Source organism: Petaurus breviceps, unplaced genomic scaffold, assembly GCF_028583685.1.
Source record: "Petaurus breviceps papuanus isolate PSGF00001 unplaced genomic scaffold, PetGlider_PUasm1.0 90825, whole genome shotgun sequence".
Lineage (NCBI taxonomy): Eukaryota > Metazoa > Chordata > Mammalia > Diprotodontia > Petauridae > Petaurus > Petaurus breviceps.
The window spans coordinates 22,661,619-22,684,427 of record NW_027187353.1 but is presented as its reverse complement, the minus strand read 5'-3'; the positions used below and the strand labels follow the sequence as shown (position 1 = coordinate 22,684,427).

At 38.8% G+C, this 22,809-nt stretch overlaps 1 protein-coding gene across 1 annotated transcript in view; it reads left to right on the top strand.

Annotated features, from left to right (window-relative positions):
• Positions 1-22,809, top strand: part of MYPN (myopalladin) — a 109,541-nt gene that overhangs the window by 27,028 nt on the left and 59,704 nt on the right. Inside the window, exon 3 of the mRNA XM_069071497.1 lies at positions 21,878-22,053. Within this exon, the coding sequence (XP_068927598.1) occupies positions 21,878-22,053 (176 nt within the window). The remainder of the gene's footprint in view (positions 1-21,877; positions 22,054-22,809) is intronic.

Here is a 22,809-nt window from a genome sequence, read left to right as displayed (position 1 = left end):
GTTAAAATATAAACTCATTTTTAGAGAGTATTTTTAGTCTAACATCTCCCAGTTTTCTTCTTCAAGGAAATATTCCTGACGCATGAGATTCCTATGTAGTCTACATCTTTCCAAGAATGTATGTGTTTTCTTGTATCTCCTAATCAAGGAATATATGTAGAGATTTTCTGGTAAACAGTTGAGGTAATATAGTACTCACTTAAAAACTTGGGAATTCAAAATTTAGGATTGAAGTCAGCCAAGTGTTATACATAGATCATTACTCATAGGAAATTGCATAGCCTTAATATATAAAGAAGAATTTTATCTGAGAAATTCTTTGCTTCTTAATACGATAGTTCACACTCTCAGTGTGGTAAGCCAAAATATTGAACCTTGCATTTAGATTAGGCTCAACTAGTTTTCTTTCAACTAGATATTTCTTCTTGACTTCTGGGACTGGAGTAGGATGAGGTGGGCATTAGTTCTGCCCTAGAAACTGCTGTACTTTTTGTTGAGCAGAAGGTACAGATGTTGGGCAAGACAAAGTGGATTATCTGCCTTGCATTTATGCAAGAACAAGGAAGTTCCTCTCTCCTCTTCTTCATGCCTCACCCTGATATGAAATAATTTAGGAGGAAATCTATGGGGCTGGGTAGGTGTCAGTGCCTCCATCTCCAGTCCTTCCTCTGAGAAATCCTGATTTCATCATTTTTTAAAATAAAAATAGAAAGGGTTGTCAGTCTTGCTAAGTTAAGGAGACTTCAACAACTCAGGAGACAAACTCTATCTTGCCTTATCTATTCTGACTTTATATGTCTGAGCAAAGGCAGTTTTGCAAAAAAGATGTGTCCCATCAGTGCTATAGCTTGTAATTTTGAAGCTTGATCAAGCAACATAAAATATACCTCGGAGAAAGCAGGGATGGTGGGATATAAGGGGAGATTTCAAGAAGAGGCCTCAGGCTTCAGGATATAAGGCCTCATTAGGTAAGAATACCTAGGACCCTGCAGGATAATGGGGAAAACTGAAAGCCTGGAAAAACCATGAGGTCATTGCTGGGGAGGCTGCCACTAGGAAGAAAGCAATATTGAATTATAGAGGAACTCAATGTATACATCAGACACTGGGACTACCTGGTAGGTTTCTATTTTAACTAATAATTTTTGCTAACTAGATCATTTGTTTCTACTTGTCAAAGGAGTATAAGTACTTTCAGCACTCTTTACATTTCAGCCCCATGGGGTGAAACCCTATCTTTCCCACCTTAGTTAGCTCTGTCTCCTTTGGCTGTGTTAAAAATTATACCCTTGAAAGATACAACAATAAAGATAAATTTCTTCAACAACTTTTGATAATTGAAATCAAGAGAAGCATCAAACTTTCTTTGTTTTCTATGAAGGATGCTCAGCATAGAATGCAAGGGAAAGAAGTATTCCATGGGGATGTGAGGTCTTCCAAATCCTTCTGTTTGTAAATGACATTGTACTGATTGCATCAAACCCTGAAACACTGCAAAGCCTCTGAAATTAAATTGATAATGGCTCAAAAGAGTTTAAAAAAAAGTGGGTGAAGCATTTTACAACCCGTGATATTCAATTGGATCAAGAAGTCATGCACTTGGTATCTTGGGCATACACTGTACATGGATGATGGACTAGGATCAGAATTGAATACAAGAGCCAGATTGTATTTGGGAAATTCTGCTATACCTTTTATGACCCCAAGCTTTTCCCTAAAGGAAGTTTTTTTTCCTTCTTTTTTATATCACTAGTCTTCCAGTGACTCTGAATGGATGTAAGACATAGAGTACTACAGTCTCATAAAAATGTAAGTTGTAGGTCACTCAAAGTTCAGTGGAGAGATTCATAGTGGGTGTGAATAAGCTATAGCAATGGTGTCAATCCCAAATAGAAAGGGATCTCTGAGGAGCCCATATTAACTTAGAAAACCACAGATGAACATTATCTGTGCTGCACTGTATTTTTATTTATTTTGTTAAGCAATCCCTAATTATATATTCATCTGGTTTAGGCTATACCAAGGAGTTTCAGAGAGGAGGAGGCTACAGAGTGAGACCTCTGGGCCACAGCATATTTCCCATAAAGAACTATGCAGGGAGGGGTGGGTAGGTGGCACAGTGAATAGAGCACAGGCCCTGGAGTCAGGAGGACCTGAGTCCAAATCCAGCCTCAGACACTTAACACACATACAAAAAAAACTAGCCGTGTGACCTTGGGCAAGTCACTTAACCCCAATTGCCCTCCAAAAAGCAAAAAATAAAAACAAAGAACTATGCAGGGAAAGTAGCATAAAAAGATATTTTTAGAGAGATATGTGACCAAAAAAAAAAATAAGGTTGCCTGATGGTCTACCAAGAACAAGATAAAACTGATGAATAGCCCACATGCTTCACTGGTGTCCATACAATGTCAAGAGATCTGAAGGCCAGTCCCAGTATATCGGGTAGATCCCTGGGCAAGGCTTCCTTAAGGACATACCCAAGAGTCACACAAGATGGGACAGCATGGATGGGTTATGATCCGAACTACTGAGGAATCTACACTGGTAAGATCACAGATCCATCCAAATATGAAAGTATTTTACAGCACAATACACTCACCATCATCTTTTATGTGACATAACTTCTGCTCTTTAGAGACAGGTTCCCTGATTCATATCCTATCCATATAGCATCAGTGGTAGCATTAAAAGAACGAACCTTTGTTTCAGGAAGAAATTTGCGGTCATTAAAAGCATTCTGGAATTTGCCAAAATACAACCCAGCCCATTCTTCCACCTTTTTTATATGGATATTTATTTAGAATATTTTTGAGTGATTGTGGATCTCAATTTGGAGGCTTTGCAATATTCTAGGACTTGATGATATCCTCATAATGTCATACACAAACAAGAATGTCTGAAAAAATTAACCAATTATAGGAGATTCCTCTTTCCATCTTGATTCTGCATTGGACATACTCAGTAACATAGACTAACACCTCTGGTGGGTCAATGACCAAAGTGTCATTGAAAAAAATGATTTGCCTAGTTGAGTCAAGAAATCCTGTGTGATTTTAAATACATGGGAGATGCCTTTTTAATAGAGAGCTTTTAAAATGTTGTTTTCCTCTACTGAATCAAACACTTTCCTTATAGTCAGTAGACACAATTAGTCTTACATTCCTTTCTAGTAAAGAGTTAGTGTGCTCTAGAATATTGTTTGAAAAGGCTAACTGAAATTCCTACTCCCTTCTTCTATCTTCATTAAATATGCCCTTGGTTTTTGTGTAAAATATTCTCATAAAAATGTTGTAGAGATAGGAAAGCAAGCCTGTGAATTAATTTGTTGGTAATAAAAATAGCCATGATCTCCCAAAACCTGTATTATCTTCATCAGTTTCATATATTCTAAGGCCCTCAAATTGTGTTGCTTTCAGCACAGACCTCCTTTTATATAGTTGGACTTGTCCAGCTGCTTTTTCTGTGCTCCTTGTTCATTTCTTTTTAATGTCACTTATTTCTAATAGTTTCTGTATATTAGGGACTGAAATATGAGAGTTCAGATGTGGAAGCTGCAGTGTCACTGGTGATTAAAACTCTTTTGTTTTAGAAATACTTAAAGATCTTTCCTATTTTTCTCTGTTTGTTATCCTCCCACTTTCAGCTTGAAATGTTCACAGGATGACCATGCTTCATTTAGAACTCTTGCCAAGTTTTCTCTAAACTGCTTTTCCCCTCCACTGCTTCTCACAGTTTTATGTGGTAATGTTTATGATCTTCTGCCATCCTATGCAAAAATATTTTACAAATGAATTTATTTTCCAACCAGAGTTGTTCTTAGTCCTCTCTCTTTGTTTGTCAGAGATCAAGTGTTTCTTAGACAAGACGGTTTCTAGGCCCTTTTGGCCTTTTCATTTTCTTGATTGATTTGTATCAGTTGACTTCCCTAGAGAATTGTGGTGATCATCTATGTTGTGGTTTAAACTATTTTAATTGATTGCTATATTTTCTCATTTTATTACTCTAATTTGGTATTGATTTTTATATTCACTCTAAAAAGTTAATGATTTGGTTATACAAAGACAGCTGATTTGGAAATGACTCCTCAGTCTAAATTTCTGAATTTTTTTTACCATTTTTCTGTTTCTACCTTTGTAATGAAGTCACCAAGTATATATTAATTGAAATATATATTAATTGAAATTAGAGGATCTAATTGAGTAGTTCATGAAATTTCATCTTCTGAAATAGATGTATGTGAATACACTGCAATTATTCTTATAGTAGTCTTTTTGTGAATGTTTTTTCAAAAGTGCTGCAAATCTAGCTGACCATATGCCCCATGAAATGATGTTTCCTGATACATTGGAATACATGATGAAATACACTCTACCAGAGTCTTGATGAGAGCCTGTGAGCTATCCTTCCATTTAGCCTCAAATTCTTTTTCCTTCTGGTTTCCTTTACAGCAAGAATATCAATAGAATAGGGATAGGGACTGGACCTGTAACTTCATTAGTATAGGGAATTTCTCCAGGTCAGGTCAACCCTTCTCTGCAACTTACAGTTTTAGAGCACTGAGAGGTTAGGTGATGTCTCCTGGGTCAAAGAGTAAGGGTTTGGACCCAGGTCTCTGTGGTTTCAGGTACTCTATCCTACTGTGTTGGGTCTAAATCAAGTTTTTTATCTACTGCTCCACACCACCATGACCCCTAACCCATTGTCAGATGTCTCTAGCTTGTCCTTAGAGCTAGGTTTGGGCCTGAGTTTTCCTTGGTCCAGCTGCTGTCCCCATCATAGTACTGAAGCATGCCACCTTAGCTCCTTCCTAAGTCTTTGTGGTTGTTGTTGTTCATACTTAGGGATTTGCCTCTAAAAATATCAATTCTGAGGTGATTTGGTTTCTTCTGTAGTATGTCAATTTGTTGATCCCTAGACAAGAATCTCACATTTGAAAGAATCTTAACCAATAGCTTGTACAAACAATTCAGTTAATAATGGCCTAAAAACAATGTTATACTTCATGCTTTAAGCCTCTTTTTCTACCACCCTGTCACTATCACTACAGAAACAGAAAAGGGCTTCATGGAACAGAAGACAACTTCATATTTTTCTGTTTTCACAGTTAGTCATGGACAAAAAATTACTTACCTAGTGGCCAGCCTAGTCTAGTGATGACTGTCTACATTCTTAGTTAGGCTTGTCCTCAGAAAGCTGACATAATGTTGAACTGGGACTATATTAGAAGCCTTTCTGGAATGGTAGGAACTCCCAAGGCTTATACTCCATGAGAATAGCTTTTGAGATTTCAAGATTACATCTATCCTATTAAAAAAAAAGGGGGTTGGGGGTAGGGAGGGACAACATGCTGTACAAACAGGCTAAGTGCCAGATATAATGGAGATAGTCAGCAGAGTAAAGACACTGGAATTAAGGGGAATCAAGAGGGACTTCTCCTAGAAAATGGGATTTTAGCTGGAACTTGAAGAAAGTGAGGAGGTGGAGATGAAGAGGGAGAGCATCTCAGGCATAGGGGGCAGCCAGAGAAAATGCCCAGAGTCAGGAGACTGAGGGTCTTATATCACTGGAGTATCCAGTATCGCTGGATTGTAGAGTACATGGTGGTCAGTTGGGCTGTGGGAGAGGGCACCGGTGCAAAGTACAAGAAGACTGGGGAGGGGGACAGGTTATAAATGACTTTGAATGCCAAACAAAAGTTTTTATATTTAATTCTGAAGGTGATAGGGAGCCACTGGAGTTGACTGAGTGGGGAGGTGGGGGGAATATGGTCAGACCTGTGCTTTAGGACTATCAATCTGACACCTGAGAGGACAATGGATTAGAATGGAGAGAGACCCGTGCCAGTCAGACCAAACAGCAGGCTATTGCAATAGTATAAGCATGAAGTGATGAGGAGAAAGCTTGATGAGATCTTCAAAAGAAATAGCAAAGAAGGAGAAGAGGAAAGGACCCAGGAAAGAGTCCTGTGTTCCTAGATAATAAACATGACCTGGATGAAGATCCATCAAAGAAGACTGATGAGTAGTCAGATAGGTAAGAGGAGAACCAGGAGAGAACAATATCATGAAAACAGAAAGAAGAGAGTATCCAGGAGAAAAAGGTGATCAACAGTACCAAATGCTGCAAAAAGGTAAAGAAGGATGAGAATTGAGAAAGGCCATTAGATGTGGTGATTAAGAGATTGTTAGGGGGCGGCTAGGTGGCTCAGTGAATAGAGCACTGGCCCTGGAGTCAGGAGAACCTGAGTTCAAATCCGACCTCAGACACTTAACACTTACTAGCCATGTGACCTTGGGCAAGTCACTTAACCCCAAATGCCCTGCCTTCCCCCCTCCAAAAGGCCAGAAAAAAAAAAGATTATTAGTAACTTCAGAGAGCAGTTTTGGTTGAGTGATGAGGTTGGAGGACAGACTGAAGAGAGTTAAGAAGATAATGTGAAGAAAATACTATAGATGACCTTCTCAAGGAGTTTAGCTACAAAAGGAAATTGAAATATGGGGCAGTAGCTAGCAGGGATGGATGAATGAAGTGAGTTTTTTTGAGGATGAGGGAGAAACAGTCATGTCTTCCTGTGAGAGACATGCTTCCCATGGCAAAGTCCAGTAAACAAGAGAGATTAAAGATAAGTGAGAGAGTGATGGTGAATGAGAGAACAGTCTGCTGGAGAAGACAGAATAGAATGGGGTCACTTGTGCATGTAGAAGGACTTGCCTTGGAAAGGAGAAGGGCCACTTCACTATGTGAGATAAGGGTGAAAGGGGAGATTGTAGCAAAAGGCATCTGGTGATGTGAGTTAAGGAGGAGAGAAGAAGATGGTGCTCGTGGCCTCAATTTTTTAAGTAATATATGGGGCCAGGTTCTTGGCTTACATGGTAGGGGATGAGGGAGGTATAGGAGGTTTGAGGAGGGCTGAAAAGGTTTAGAATAGATGCTATAGTAAGTGGGAGAGTGAAGGATATATAAAAGGATTGCCTTGTTGCAGTGAAGGCCCTGCTAAGGTTATGTATCATATATTTGATATATTTCAACCATTAAGCACATCTTACCTGATTTTCTACAGCTTTGTTCAGCAGCACATGTGTCAGAGCAAAGGCAGGGAGTGGTAGGAGTGATTCAGGCTGAGACTTGGGAGGGCAAGACTGGTAACAGGACCAGGGAGCAAGACATTCGAGAGAAGAAGATGGTATAGAGTTGGAATAGAACAGTGAAGAGATCAGCCTTACAGGAGTAAAGGAAGTTGGAACCAAATTAGCCAAGGTCTTGAAAGCCATCTGTAGCAGCAAGCACCCCAGCATCCCCAGGGTGGCTGCTAACACAGGTTCTTAGATCTGCTTTGTTAAAGGAAAGCAACTCAAAATGGGTTAACAAGCTTACTTTAATCAGTCAAACATATATCATTTACCTAGTTCAGGGGAAAAAGGTCAGCACCCCAAACTTCAGAATACACAGACAGAATTATCAAGACAGAGAAACAGATCAAGTAGACAGTTTTCCAAACTGGCCAACCATTACATCCATACCAAATCAACATCTGGGTTTTTCAAAGCCGAGGGGGGGCTCTCAGCAACGGCTTCCCAGAATCCAAATCAAATCACAGAACACTTCTCAAAGTGAGCCCCAAAACAAAGCTACACATCAGGGCTTATATAGCCTTCTTCTGTCTCAGAGAATGTACCGGTAACAACCTTATTGACTCACTGGCTAATCAAAAAGTATCTACTGAAAAACAAGCCTCCCACCCCAGGCTCCAGGTGCACTTTAGCCTAGGGGCAGGGAAGATCTTTAAATTTACATTCCCATTACACCATCCAAGAAAGCTGAGAATGTGGCAGAAAATAGGAAGAAATGGAAGGTTATTGAGCAGTGAAGTATCATGATAAAAGTACATCTTTTTAATATACAATAACATCCCACCCCCACCTTTTACCTATCTTATGCCTTTTGGATAAAGTATACTCCAGGGCGTATGTAGCATTGGTCCCATCTCCCTAGTCCGGGTAAGAAAATACCTCTAAACTCAAACTTGCCTTCTCACATTAAAATCACCATAAGATAGCATTTGTAAAGCACCTAGTAAACTTTAATGTTAGTTATTATTATTATTATTATTATTATTATTAGTTCACCTTACTCTGTCCATCTATGTTTAGACATCTGAATGGAATTTGGACATCTGATACCATATACCATTCTTGAATTTTGTCTCGTGACTTTCTGGGTGTCTCTACTGTTCTTCTTCATATATTGTGGCTGGTCTTTGGTATCTAATTTGCTGGGTCTATGTAAGTAGTTTCCCCCCTCCTCCTTCCTTTTTGATTTGAAACACTTTGATTAGATTTGCAAGGTTCCAGACACAAGCCTTTTTACCTGCCCTTGTTATAAGCACTCCTTCCCTAACTAAATGTCCATCATTATATATTTTAATATATATATAAAATATATATTTTATATATTATATTATATTTACTATCTTTTTAGCAAGCTCTTCACTCTCCAAATCTGCCCTTGGCTTAGACCTCAACTACTGATGAAAAATGCCGCACCTAAGGTCTTCAGTTTCTTGCCTAAGACTTTAGCATATGGCTTAGAAGAAAAAGAATTTCATTCCAATAAAAAAATTTTTATTTTTTGTGTTAAAATAACACCAAAACACTTTTACAAATGGTTGCTGCTAACTTTTTTTTTTTTGCTATGTGTTAAATTTGGCCACATAATTTTATGAGACTACAGAATAAATTATCACCAGTTCCTCACAGATGAAAGGTTTCAGGAATTCATAGCAAATAGTTATAATTCCCTCTTTCTCCCCCTCCTCCACATCTATTCCGTAAATACTCCTCCTAAGAATGTACAGCTGGGCCGTTCATGTTTATTCTCATGTAACCTTCTAAAGTATTACAAGTGAATATTCAATAGAAACAGATGCCTGGCACTGCTACAAGCTTTCTCACTGCTATTCTGAAGAACTTGAATCTTCTCTTTCTCATTGTAAGTAGCAGTACTGAGGAAAAACTAAAGGAAGAAATTAAGATTGGGTGCAATAACCATTGGCCTAGTTATACTGCAGGAAATAAAAAAGAGTCTCGCCTCATCTAGGAGGTCCATGATAATGCCATTGAGGGCTCATCTCCTTTCATATTCTAGCCCTGTCTTTGAATAAAATTATACTTTGTAATGACTTTTTGCTTCCACTTAGTTAAAATTGCATAGCTAGGTATGGAGAGTAATTGAAGGCACTACCGGTAATTCTCATTTTAATAATTGTTACAGCAACTTTAATCATTTGTTTCATTGGTAACTTTTTCTTCCATTACCAGTGTTTTCATGCAAAATGGTTTCTGTTGCCAGAATGTATCTAGAGTGTAATTTTATGGGCTACAAAAGATCTACCTGCATCCAAATCTCTTTCCCACCCCAGAACTTGAAATTGATATAGGTTCTTCTGACTATTTAGTCATGAATTCTTTATCAGTTAAATGTGTCCTCATATTCCAAACCATTTGACTCATTTCTGCTGGGTTATTTGAAACTCATACGTTGGTATCATTCCTTTGGCTGTCATTGCCTATTCAAGGATATTCTGAATATTCATATTCTGTCAGGGAGCTGGGCTCTGAGGGATCAGAACTACTAGACAGGTAAATTTTGACAAGGGCAAGGCATTAAGAAAGGCTCCATTCAGGGAGGTCAGATTAGAGGAGAACACCATATTAGGGTGAGAAGGGGTTGTAGGAAGACAGGTCACAAAGGACCGGGGTCACAGGGCTACTGGGAATGAGGGAGAGGGCCTTACAAGGGAGGTGCAGCTAAATTTAACCCATTTATCAAGTTTTTCTCTAGCCAGCCTGGCTCTAAGTGCTAATACCCTCTCATAAATCCTATCAAAGCCAAATTATTCTAGTGGATTTCCATGAAGTTCACATGTTCTCTTGGGTAATGCCTAGAACTGGGCATGTAATGAAGAGATAGTTTTCTTATTATGTAACTGCTTATTGTAAGATACAGATAATAATAGGGAGGGTAATATGAGATACTATTTGTAAAATGCCTCACTTAAAGCACTACATAAATGCTAATATTATTGTTGTTATTATTATTATACTTTTAAAATATCACCTTTAATACTCTAATTGAAGGAACACATGATGGACCTAGAGATATAAGATAACTGGGCTTTTCATTTCCCTTGATATTTAGAGAAGACATAGAGAAGCGAACATTCTAATTCTACTAACTAAGCAGCTTGCTAACCAAAAAGACATTGATAAACAAGGAGCTATAATGAAAGACACTATCGAGAAAGCTAACACAGCCTTTGTAGTGTGTATAGACAAAGCTGGACATCCAAGTGGCAGCTCAGGAAGGCCTAAGGGAATTTTATATTAGGATTTTATATAGAAGAAGAGATACTTTAGGAGCCTGGAGATATATGGAAATGTGCCTGTTTAATACAACACATTTTAGGCAATGTTTTCAATATTAATTTATCCCCTTACAGAGTAAAAAAAAAAAATTGAGCCATTTTAAAACCAAGCTGGCCAAACTGATGTCACTGCAAGCTTTTCCTCAGCCACCATGCCTTCCTGCTTTTCTGTTAATTTGTTGCAATATGAAAGGAATGCTTGGTATGCTGATTTGAGATTATATTGATCCTATCTTAAAGTGCTAATAATCATTCTGTTAATAATCTTTATTGGCAGTGGGCCATAATGATTCATTTAAATTAGATTTTGAATTAAAAATACCACAATATTTATGCAGGCAACACTTCAGGCCAGAGGTAAGAAATAGCCTTAACAGCAGGGCAGAGGTATGCAATTAGGAAGGACCTGGTGTCTGAGAAGTGTGGTCCTCTGTGGAATCTTGCGTGTCCCAGCTGAGTAGCTTGCTACTTAATAGTTAGTCAGTTGAGCAGACCTGAACTCTATCCCCTTGGCTGATTAGGGATGGGCTCTTCTTTATCATTTAGATGGATCCTCATAATTTTCCAAACCATTTGACTCATTTCTGCTTGGTTTCTTATGAATCACTTCTGGTGTCCACTGCCACCCAAGAACTGAAAGACATTTCTATGAACGCATTTCCTGACATATAAACAGGCAGGTGCTTAAGCACAATGTTTTGGCCTCCTCAGAAGTATTCACTATAGATGAATGAGTTACAGTGAAGTCTCTGAGCAGCCCATGCAAGCACTTTCATTGGTCTTAAAGCTGGAATGGTGGATGCTGGCTGTACCTGTACTATCTGACCTGCATAGAAGCTAGTGTTACTATCTAGGTCAGAAGAAAATGTTTGTGACAAAGGTTATGGGTGTTTTTGTCATTCTATCTGTTTCTAAGTCAATATCTTTGTGCTTGTAAGGATGTTTCCACTCTGGACACAAAAAATATTAACTCCGTAATGAAGAAGAATATTATCTAAACAATTAAAACAATCCTGTATAGTGTTCACATTTTATATTTTGCATGTACTTCACATGTACTATATGGCTCATGTGAATTCCATGGGGCTTTATTGGGATCTGTGCTTTTTTAGACTCTGGGAGCCCATTCCTTCCCTTTGTTATACCCATTTTAAAATTACTGTACTAGAAATACAATTAAGGAGGTAAGAGGAAAAACCACTCACCAAAACTAGCATCATCTTAGTCAAGTACCATGATTCAAATCTCAGAATCTTCTAAGCAGGTAGCAGGTTCAGAGGAATAAAGGAGTAATAAGAGGTAGTTTTGGTGTTATGGCTGCATGTTAGCTCAAAGGCAACCGACTGTGCTCTCAGAGTGAAGAAAATAACCCATTCCTGGAGGTGAGAGTAGGGGCTTTTGATTTCAATGCAAAAGGATATCCTCTGGAGGTTATAATCAAGCCTTTACTACATGAACTTCTGAATTGACTGTAATCAACTAAGAACTGTTTGTTGTACAGTTACTATGTGTCCAGCAATGTTCTAGGCATTGTGAAGTATATAGGAGGAGTAAAATACTATTCATGATCTCAAGGAGTTTGCAGTTTAGCATCAGAGACTTTTAAAATTGGCAAGGACCTTAGAGGTCTTTGTCTCCTTCTTGCCTCTAGGATAACATATAAACTCTAATGCTTGGCTTTTAAAGTCCAAAGCAATCAGGTTCCATCCTTACTTTACAGGCTTACCAAAAACTTCCCTTCATATTAGACCTCTTTTTTTTTTTAAATACTCCTTTCTTCTCACACCAGGAAACCTGACTTCCCCTGCAAGGTACTGCACCCCTGGCTTCCCTCTTCATTATGCAGTATACCTTCACTCATGTCCCACTTCCCACTGGCAAGGAGATGGAGTAGGCATGCTTCTTGTGCCTTATTACCAGTTCCTCAACTACTATCATTTATTAGCTTCTTTTCCTTTAAGAATTATTCTGTCTAGATCAATCACTCTATCTAGACTCTTATAGTTGATCTCTATTGGCATCTAGATCATTCTTTCTCCTTTCTCAAGGAGTTCAGTACTTGATTCATAGTCTTCCTCTCTACCCCAAACCCTGCCCTTTTGCTTGGGGACTTCAATTTATATGTTGATGTACTTCCAAATATCCTTGATTCCTTTGATCTCTGTCCTTAGTACTGCCAAACACAGGTTTTCTTACTTCAACTGAAGCATAATGGATTCTGCTCCAGTCCCTTATTTTAAATCTGTGTGTGTCTTTCTGTTTCAAGTGTGTCTCTTGTAAGCAACATATTGTTGGATTCTTGTTTCTAGTCCATTCTGCTATTTATTTGTATTTATAGATAAGTTCATATGGTTATGATTGCTAACTATGTATTTCCCTCCATCTTATTCTCTTCCATTTAACCCTCTCTCTTTTTACCTCTCCCCTCCTCAGAAGTCTGTTTCGGTTCTGACCACTACATTCCTTAATGTACAGACCTCCCTCTTATCATCCCTTCCCCTCCTATGTCTTTGTTTGGTAAGATGAATTTCTATACCAGTATGTGTGTGTGTGTGTGTGTATTCTTCCCTCTTTGAACCAGTTCAGAGGATAGTGAGATTCATCATGTGTTGTTCACTTCCCTCTCCTCTTTTTTCCTCTCCATAGTAAAAACTCTTCCTTGGGCACCTCCTTTTGTGTGAGATAATTTTCCCCATTCTTCTTCTCCTGTCCCCCTTCTCCTAGTGCATTCCTCTTTCTTACCTTTCCATTCTTCTTTGAGATCATCCCAACATGGATGGACTCACATCCATCCACTTTCTCTAAGTAGGCTCCTTCTAACTGCCTGAATGATGATACGTTCTTAGGGATTACATGTATCATCTTCCCATATAGGAATGTTCACAGTTTAACCTTATTGAGTCCTTTATGATTTCCATTTCATTTTTATCCTTCTCTTAAGTCTTGTGTTTGAATATTGAATTTTCTATTCGGCTCTGGGCTTTTCATTAGGAATGCTCAAAAGTTCTTTATTTCACTAAATATCCATTTTTCCCTTGTAGTATTATATTCAGTTTTGTTGGACACATTACTCTTGGTTGTAATACCATCTCCTTTGCCTTCTAGAATATCATATTCCAAGCCTTCCATTTCTTTAATGTGGAAGCTGCTAAAATTTTATATAATTCTTGATGGTGGTTCCATGGTACTTGAGTTCTTTCTTTCTAGCTGCTTGCAGTATTTTCTCCTTGACTTAGGAGTTCTAAAATTTGGTGACAATATTCCTGGGAGTTTTTGTTTGGGGATCTCTTTCTCAAGGTAACTGTTGGATCCTTTCAATTTCTACTTTGCCCTCTAATTCTAAATATCTGGACAATTTTCCTTTGTAATTTCTTAAAATATGATGTCTAGGCTCTTTTTCTTTTGACCATGGCTATCAAGGAGTACAAGGATTCTTAAATTATCTCTCCTCAATCCATTTTCCAAGTCAGTTGTTTTTCTTTTTTTTTTTTTTTTAAGCAATCAGGGTTAAGTAACTTGCTCAAGGTTACACGGCCAGTTATTTCTGGGTGTGGAGCCGGTACTCTTACTCGCTGAGCCACCTGGCCGCCCCTAAGCAATTGGAGTTAAGTAACTTGCTCAAGGTTACACGGCCACGTGTTTCTGGGTGGGTGCTAAGTGTCTGAGCCCGGGATTCGATCTCCAGGTCTTCTCAACACTGGAGCCAGTGCTCTTACTTGCTGTGCTACCTGGCCGCCCCAGTCAGTTGTTTTTCTGTGAGATATTTTACATTTTCTTCTATTTCTTCCTTCTTTTGACTTTGTTTTATTGTTCTTGATGTTTCATGGAGTCATTGATTTCCACTTGACCAATTCTAATTTATAAGGAGTTATTTTCTTTAGTGAGGTTTCTTTTGTTTTTTGTTTGTTTTTACCATTTGGTCGATTCTGATTTTTAAGGAGTAATTTTCTTATTTTTTATGACTCTTTTACCAAGCTGTTAATTCTTTTTTTCATAATTTTCTTGCACTGCTCTCATTTCTTTTCCTAGTCTTTCCTCTATTATTATCATTTCATTTTTAAAATCTTTTTTTGAGGGGAGGGGCCTTTTTTTATCTCTTTCTTTAGCCCTTACAGATGTTTTTAAGTCATTGTTTTTTGAGTTTGTGTCTTGAGCTTCTTTGTCATCATAATAGCTTTTAATGGTCAAGTTATTTGTTGTTGTTTGATCATTTTTCCAGCCTATTTTTAGACTTTGTACTTTATGTTAAAGTTGAGTTCTGCTTACCTGTGTGAGGGATGACTGGCCTAAACATTAATCTTTTATGTCCTTCTGGTGTTCATATTTCCAAAGTGATATGATTTAGGGCATAGTCTGGTTACTGACCTCCTCGTCTGTGCCCTACCTTACCCAGCTAGGGCCCTACTCCCTCACTATTGTAACTGCTCCCCTAAACCCTGGAACTGGGTAATGGACAATAGAGCTGCTAAATGACACCTGGTCCTATAGCCAATGTTAGTACAGGGGTCCCCTAGAATCTCTTTCTGATCAGGTGTTCAGTTCCTTAATGTCCCTGTGTATTATATGCACCAGGTATTTGTCAAACTATGTATTACTTTCCTCTATTGCAAAATCTTAGAGAGAATAGTCATTCTCTCTCTCTACCACTCATTTTCATCTTATTAGAATTATCCCAGAGTTCTAGACTTTAAAAATCTGCTAGGGCTGCAGATACCACTGCTATACTACCCTGCCTCTAAGGCCCACACCTGGTGCTACTTCCACCATGTTGCACTCCCAGCCAACCCCCACTTCAGTGTCTGTAGACCTACCTTTCTGTTCTCTTAAGGGGCTCTTAGCTGGAAAAAATGACTTGCTGTGACTTCTTGTTGGTGATGCTGCTCAGAATTCAGTTTGACACACTTTTAAAAGTTGTTTAGAGGAGTGGATTGAGAGAGCTAAGAAAAAATGCTCACTTTATTCTGCTGTCTTGGCTCTGCCCCCCATAGGTTATACTCTTAATCTCATCATGACCCTATTATGATCCATCTCCATAATCCGTAACTCAGAAATTTCTCTATCCATAACATCCAACCATCTTTCCATCTGCCTCACTACTTATCTGTTCTTCCCTTTCCAAACCCCATTTCTGGATTACTCCCGCTTTCTTCCTTTTCTACTTCTATCCATATGCTATTGAATATACTGGAGGAAATCACACAGCCTTGCTGATTGGGTCCACAAATTTATGTTATGGAATCTCAGTGGTCTCATAGATCAACACACCAATACCTTTACTCTTCTCTGATTGAGTTTACCCTACTCTTCTCAGTAGATGTTACAACCTTATCTTCTCTCCCCTGCCACCTACATCATCTCCTCCTCACCCCTCAATAGAGGAAGTTGTCTCACTCTTCATTGAATAAATTGAAGCTATTCATCCCAAACTATGTTTCTTCCTATTGTATACTTTAAATCACCATTTTTCATTCTCTCCTCCTTTGCTCTAATTGTGGAGGAAGAGTAGCTTTTTCCCCTTGCCATTGCTGACCTCTCTTGATCCCATCCTCACATGTACTTGCCACATTGATCAACCCCTTTTTCTTCTTAATTTTCCATCTCTTTATCTCCTCACTACTTTTCCTTTTCTTATAAAAGTTCCCAGAGCTCTCCCATTCTTTTGGTTTTTTTTTTGCCTTTTAGAGGGCAATTGGGGTTAAGTAACTTGTCCAAGGTTACACGGCTAGGCTGTGTGTGTGTGTGTGTGTGTGTGTGTGTGTGTGTGTGTGTGTGTGTTAAGTGTCTGAGGCTGGATCAGAACCCAGGTCCTCCTGACTCGCTTTACTCACTGCGCCACCTAGCTGCCCCGAGCTCTCCCATTCTTAAAAGACCTTTGTTTGATTCTTCCAGTCCCCTCATGTTCATTCAGAATTAAATTAGAAAAAGCCATATGCACTGCCTCTGGTTTCTCACACTCAGCCCCTCTCACTTATGAACCCTTTGCAATCTGGCTTCCAACTTCATCTTTCAATTAAAACCCTTCCCCCTAAGGCTGCCATTGATCTCTTAATTGCCAATTTTAGTAGCCTTTTCTTAGTTATCTTTCTTGATCTTTCTGCAAGATTTAACCAGTCTTTCAAAGTATGACCTTGTTCTTGGTTTTTTGTGAAACTTCTCTTGTTCTCCCCTGCATCTCCTCCTGCCTGAACATTCCTTCCAGACTTCTTTGCTGATTCATCATTCATGCCTCACTGCCTTTTTGTGGATTTACCCCAGGGCTCTGTCCTGGGCCTTCTCTTTTCCTTTAATAGTCCTTCTCTTGATTTCAACAGCTCTGGTCAGTGAAACTATCTCAATTCAGACACCAACAAGATCAATAGAGCCAGCCTTGGTCTTCCTGAGTTCAGATACAGTATCACCAATTTCTGCTGCATATCTCCAATTGAATGTTCCACAGGGGTCTTAAATACATGTTCAAAATTTAGCTCATTATCTTTTCCATAGGCGCCCCCTCCTCCCCCTCCCTATTTCTGTCAAGGACACCACCATTCTTCCAGTCGCCTAATTCCTCAGCCTTGAAGTTATCTTCTACTTTTCTCATCTGTTGACAAATAACTATGTAGCATTTATAGACTTAGGAAGTCCTCCTCCTAATTTCCATTTGCACCAGTAAGTTGGGTCCTCCAGAGCAAAGCCGTATCCTCAGGGATCTAGGGGTAACCCTGAGTGGTTGGGAGTTGTCTTTCTCTAATACCATCAGCTTGACTCCCTCCCCAGTGTCAACCACCAGGTATTAACTATTTCTATTTAATCAGTTAACATCAATTAGCTTTTACAAAGGAGGTATTAAAAAAAAAAAAGGAGGTATTTACTGAAAATAGAGATCAGAAACAGAAATACAAACAGAATTCTCCCTCCACCCAATACCTAGGGGGAACACTTTACCCTGCACTAACTCCATGCCAGGGGAGAGTGAGCTCAAGCTTAAAGTAGTTTCCATATAGCATTCTTTCCCACCAAGTTCATTTCTGAATGTGACATAGTCAATGGATGAGTTGCTGTGACTCCCTCTTGGCTGCTTTTGATCCACATCTTTGCTGGGCCATGCAAGTGCTAAGGCATTCTTTCTTCACCAGGTTCAGCTGTCTGTAAAATCTGGCATGAGCCCCAGCTGCCAGTCCTCAGGCAACTCACCCTCCTGACTTTTTTGAAGCTTATGAAGTTGCAGCCTATTCGAATACTCTTTCACTTAAGAGCAGGGGAAAAAAAAAAATTTAAAGAGGCAAAGAACCAAGAGCTATATTTAAAAACCAGGAGTGGGCCTAGGTGGAGTAATTAAAGCCTGGAGCCTTTCACTTGAAGCTCTTTGTGTATTTAATTTAATTTACAGCTTTGTTGTGTACTTAAGTTTCTGTTTAATATAATGGAAATAATAATATAATGGCAACTTCTTGAAGACAGGGGACTTTCAATATTTTTTTCTTCATATCCCCAGTGCCTGGCACATGGGAATGAATCTAGTCCAAGACACCTGTTTAATAGATGATTCCTCTCCACAATGTCCACAAGTGGTCATCCAGCCTCCACTTGAAGCCTTCTGGTGCCTGGGAACTCATTACCTACAAAGGCAGTCTCTTCCATTTTTTACAGCTCTAATCATTAAGAAGTTCTTCCTTAAGGGGCAGCCAGGTAGCACAGTGAGTAAGAGCACTGGCCCCAGTGTTGGGATGAGCTGGATCAAATCCGGGCTCAGATACTCAGCACCACACCCAGAAATAACTGGCCGTGTAACCTTGAGCAAGTTACTTAACCCCAATTGCTTTAAAAAAAAAAAAAAGAAGTTCTTCCCTACATTGAACTGAAATCTACTTTACTGTTATTTCTACCCCTTGGCTGATGTTCAAACCTCAAGATCCAAGAAGACTTTGTTTAATACTACTTCCAAATGACAACTGTTTAGGTATTTGAAAGTTGACAATCATGTCCCTGTAATTTTCTTCTTATCCAGATTAATATCTCCAGTTCAATTCAGCAACAAGCTGAAGTAGGTACCATCTCCATCCTTGGAGAGAGTGAGTTCAAGCTTAAAGCAGTTTCTGTATAGCATCCTATCCCACCAAGTTTGCCTCTGAATGTGGCATGCTCATACCTTTGGCAGGTACAAAGTACCTATTATATACCCTGTACTGTGCTAGACACTAGGAATACAAAAATAGAAACAAAAAAGTACCTCTTCAAGGTCTTTACAGTCTACTGGGGACTATCTTCACCCCACTCTCTTGTAGCATGGTTTTAAGCCCTTCAACATCTCGGCTTCCCTCCCCTGTACATGTTTGTCCATGGCCTTTAATAACAACTAGCACAATATTCAAGATCATATCAGACCAAGGAAGACTGCAACTGGAATAATATCTGCCTTACTTTGGACACTGTAATTCTGTTAGCCTCCAATCATGTTAGTTTTTTGTTTGCTGTGTCATACTGTTGGTACATACAGGGCTTGCAGTCTGCCAAAACATTCAAGATTTTTCTTATGAACTGTTGTCTAATCATGTCTGTCCCTTCTGGAATTGTGTAGTTTATTTTAACCCAAATGCAAGACCTTGTGTTTATCCTTACTAAATAATTTAATTATGGCTTTTAAATATGGTCCAATATTCCAGCCTGTTAGGATCTTTTTGGATGACAGTTCTGCCATCTAATGTGGCATCAAACTTCATGTCATCTGTCTTCCACAAATTGGGTAAGGGTGCCATCTGTGCTTCCATCCAAGTATTGATAGAAATGGTGAACAAAACAGGGTCAATGACAGAACCCTGCCAACATATCACTGTCTGGGAGACAATACATATAAATGTGAAACAGTTTTAAGAGCTTAACCCTATGTCATCAAAGTGCTAAGCAGTATCATATGTAGACTGTGAGTACAGTAAAAATTAAGAGAAGGAAGAGATCATTGAAAAACTCACAAAGGAAGTAAGGCTTATGTGGGATCTGAGTTGAGCCTTAAAGGCAGGATCTGCTTAGACACGAAGGAGGGACAGTCCACATGAGAGAAACATAAGAGATCAATATGAGAATGAGGAAAACATGTTTATGAACATTAAGGAGTGTGTACACTGGGAAATAAATGAAGTTAGATCATTGGGAAAACAGCCTAAGATCATTAATTTTGATTTTCTTTTTTTTTTCCTTTTGAGACCGTGTCTCCTTCTCTTACCCAAGTAGGACTTGCAGTGACCATTCACAGACCTGATCCTACTACTAATTAGCACAGGAGTTTAGATAAGCTCTGCTTCCAACTTCACTCCTCTTTAGGTAGCCCAGTGGCCCCTTGATCATCATATTGGTGCCAGACTTAGTGTGGACAACAAATCAACTTAACCCACTACAGCTCACAACTCCTGAGCTCAAGAGATCCTCCAGCCTCAGTCTCCACCAGTAGCAGCCACCCAGTCTGGAGATTTTTATTTTTGTAAATATTTATTAGAATTCCATTTTTTTAATTGAGAAAGTTATTAGTGGCTCAGTAATAATTTAAAACAAAAGTATAAGTAAACATTGGTCAGGACTAAAATTCAGGCTATTTGACCTAGTGCTATGAGTATGTGACTGACACTTCCAGCCTCCACATTCTGAATCAATAATATACATTTTTTGTACATATCTGCTTATCTCTCAACCTAGGAGTACATTTTGTCATTGTGTCAGTTGCTTAAAACTGCACTAAGACATTTGGGACACTCTGTATTAAATGCTTTGTATGCCTTAATACATATTATGCCTGTCACATAGGTTCTAGCCATCTATATTCAGGTTGTGCTGTTTTATTTTATAAACTTACTAGTTAGAATTTAATAACTAAACTTTAGTGGCTTAAAACTGCACTAAGATGTTTGCAACACCATTTCAGCTTCACAACAGCCTCTTGAGATAGTTATTATAGCTATCATTAACTCAGTATTACAGAAGAAACAATGGTTTAGAGAGGTCTTGTCCAAGTCACACAACTATTGTCAGAGCTAAGATTCAAAGGCAAGTTTTTCTTATTACAAATATAACCCTCTACTATGCTGGCCTGTTGGAGCATGGGCTGGTCATAACCTAAGCAACTTTTAGGGGTTGCTGACCAGCTTCCCTGAGCTATATCCTCAAACCAAGTAATTTTATGGGTATGTGGTATATGTAGGGATGGAGAGACCAATATGTTGTCTAACCTCAGAAAGCAGTACTATCTAGTAACCATGATTTATTAGATGGGCATATCCCCTAAAGTAAATACATGTAAGCAAATAGATAACCCTGAAATAAGCTTAATTTAAAAACAAAATCTGAGTGTGAAAGAGAATCTTGTTTATAAAAATACAGGTAAGATTTCTTCTGCAGCTGGAGAAGGGGAAAGGAAGGTCATTTTTTGAGAGGAAGTTAAAGTATATTCCATAGGGAAGGAATTAGAGGTGGGGGATGGATTAAAGAAGCATGTGAGAGGGCTGATAACTACTGGAGACGCGTCTTGGGAGGGAATCCAGGGCATCAAGGGATTTGCCTTAGAAGAAAATAGCAAAATATGTCTGTGGACCACTTTCAAAGTTCGAGAGCCAGGAGCAGGGCCAGAAAGGGCCATTTGAAGTGCTAATATAGGGGAATGAACACTGGATGTGGAGTCAGGCCTTGTGTGAACTTGGGCAAATCACTTTATCTTTCTGGGCCTCAATTTTCTTATCCATAAAATGAGGAAGTTGGAACAGATTAGAAGTTCTTAACCTTTTCTGTGTCTTGGACCCCTTTGGTAACCTGGTAAAGCCTATGGATCTCTTCTCAGAATAATATTTTAAGTAAATAAAATACATAGATTACAAAGTAAACCAATTACTTTGAAATAAAGATGTAACATTTTCCCCCTCCAAGTTTATGGACTCCCTGAAATCTGTCCATGAACCACAGGTTAAGAACCCCTGGATCTCTGAAGTCCTTCTAGATCTCAATCTATGATCCTATGATGATGTCTTGCTTTATTCTGTTGACCCAAGTTCCTGGATTCATTTTAATTTTGCCACCTTAAATGTAGTCATCAGGATTCTCTTGAAGTTTTTAAGAATTAAATAGTTATCCATACTATATACCTTTGACTTTTATAGTATTTCCAGATTAAAGAGTTTTATTTATTGCAGAAAATGAAGCCCTTGAGATTATTTGGAGAGTTCATTCATAAAGGTTCCCATCCTTTAATTTGCTTGTTTCTTGGACCTTCTTTTAGGGCTTGTGCTAACCTTAACAGGAGGAACTTTTAATTCCACAAGTAACTTGTTTCCATGGCCTCAATGCTACATAATTGAGCACTCTCTCTTTATCATCATCGTAATACCTTCAGTGATAAATTCAGCTGTTCAGTGTTTTGATTCCTAGTTGATCTTGTCCCAGGGGTCCCTTGTGCTGGGCACTGTGGACAGGCAGCCCTCTCTTCTCTTACAGATGGTACTGTGAAGGGAAAGAACTGGAAAACTCACCTGATGTTCAGATCACCCGGACGGGAAACCTACACTCACTGACCATCACTGAAGCCTTTGAGGATGACACAGGCCGTTATTCGTGTTTTGCTTCTAACATCTATGGGACAGATTCAACTTCTGCAGAAATTTATATAGAAGGTAAAGAAAATGAGCACAGGTTTTCACTGAGCTGTGTTGGTGAGTTTTAAAGTATCATTCTATATGAGGGAGCCTATTCTGGTTTATTATATTTCTGGTTTAAGATTTTTTTTTTAATCTTCTAAATTTTAGAGAGGTTTCTTTAAAACCCTGGACCTTCTCTGGGTATTGTTATTTAATAAAAAGATAAAGAATCTGTTTGGAAATCTTTGATCTCACCTCTTTGGGGTGCCAGTGAATTGTCAGTAAACCAAATAGCAGAGCTCTGCTAATGGTGCTGAGATTTTACTGCTACTGTTTTTCTGGTTTTGGCAAAAGGACTATAAAACCCTTACTTTAAAAAAAAAACTACAACAAAATAATCAACTCTGCCTTATTAATATTAGAGCTAGACAAAGGGGCACATGGCTACAGCTACAATGTTTGAAATCCACTTTAAGTGCTTTCTAGAGTGAACTATGGACATTGGAGAATGCCATGATGTGGTTGGCTAATCTAATGAGAGTCATTCCTAAACAATTCTCATTAAAGGCAGCGAGAGTTCTAAACACAGGAAAACTGGAAGGTTAAAGCAATTGTTTTAAGTGTTACGATCTTTCAGGGGGTAGGTTTTGTCACTGTAGAGAATTCCCAGTGTGCTGCTCTCTCTCTCCACAAATCCATAACTCAGTGGTCTTTGAGTATATCCTGAGGGCCCAAGCATTTCTGAACACAGACCCAGAATGCATCAGAGGTCAGACTTGAAACCAAGTCTTT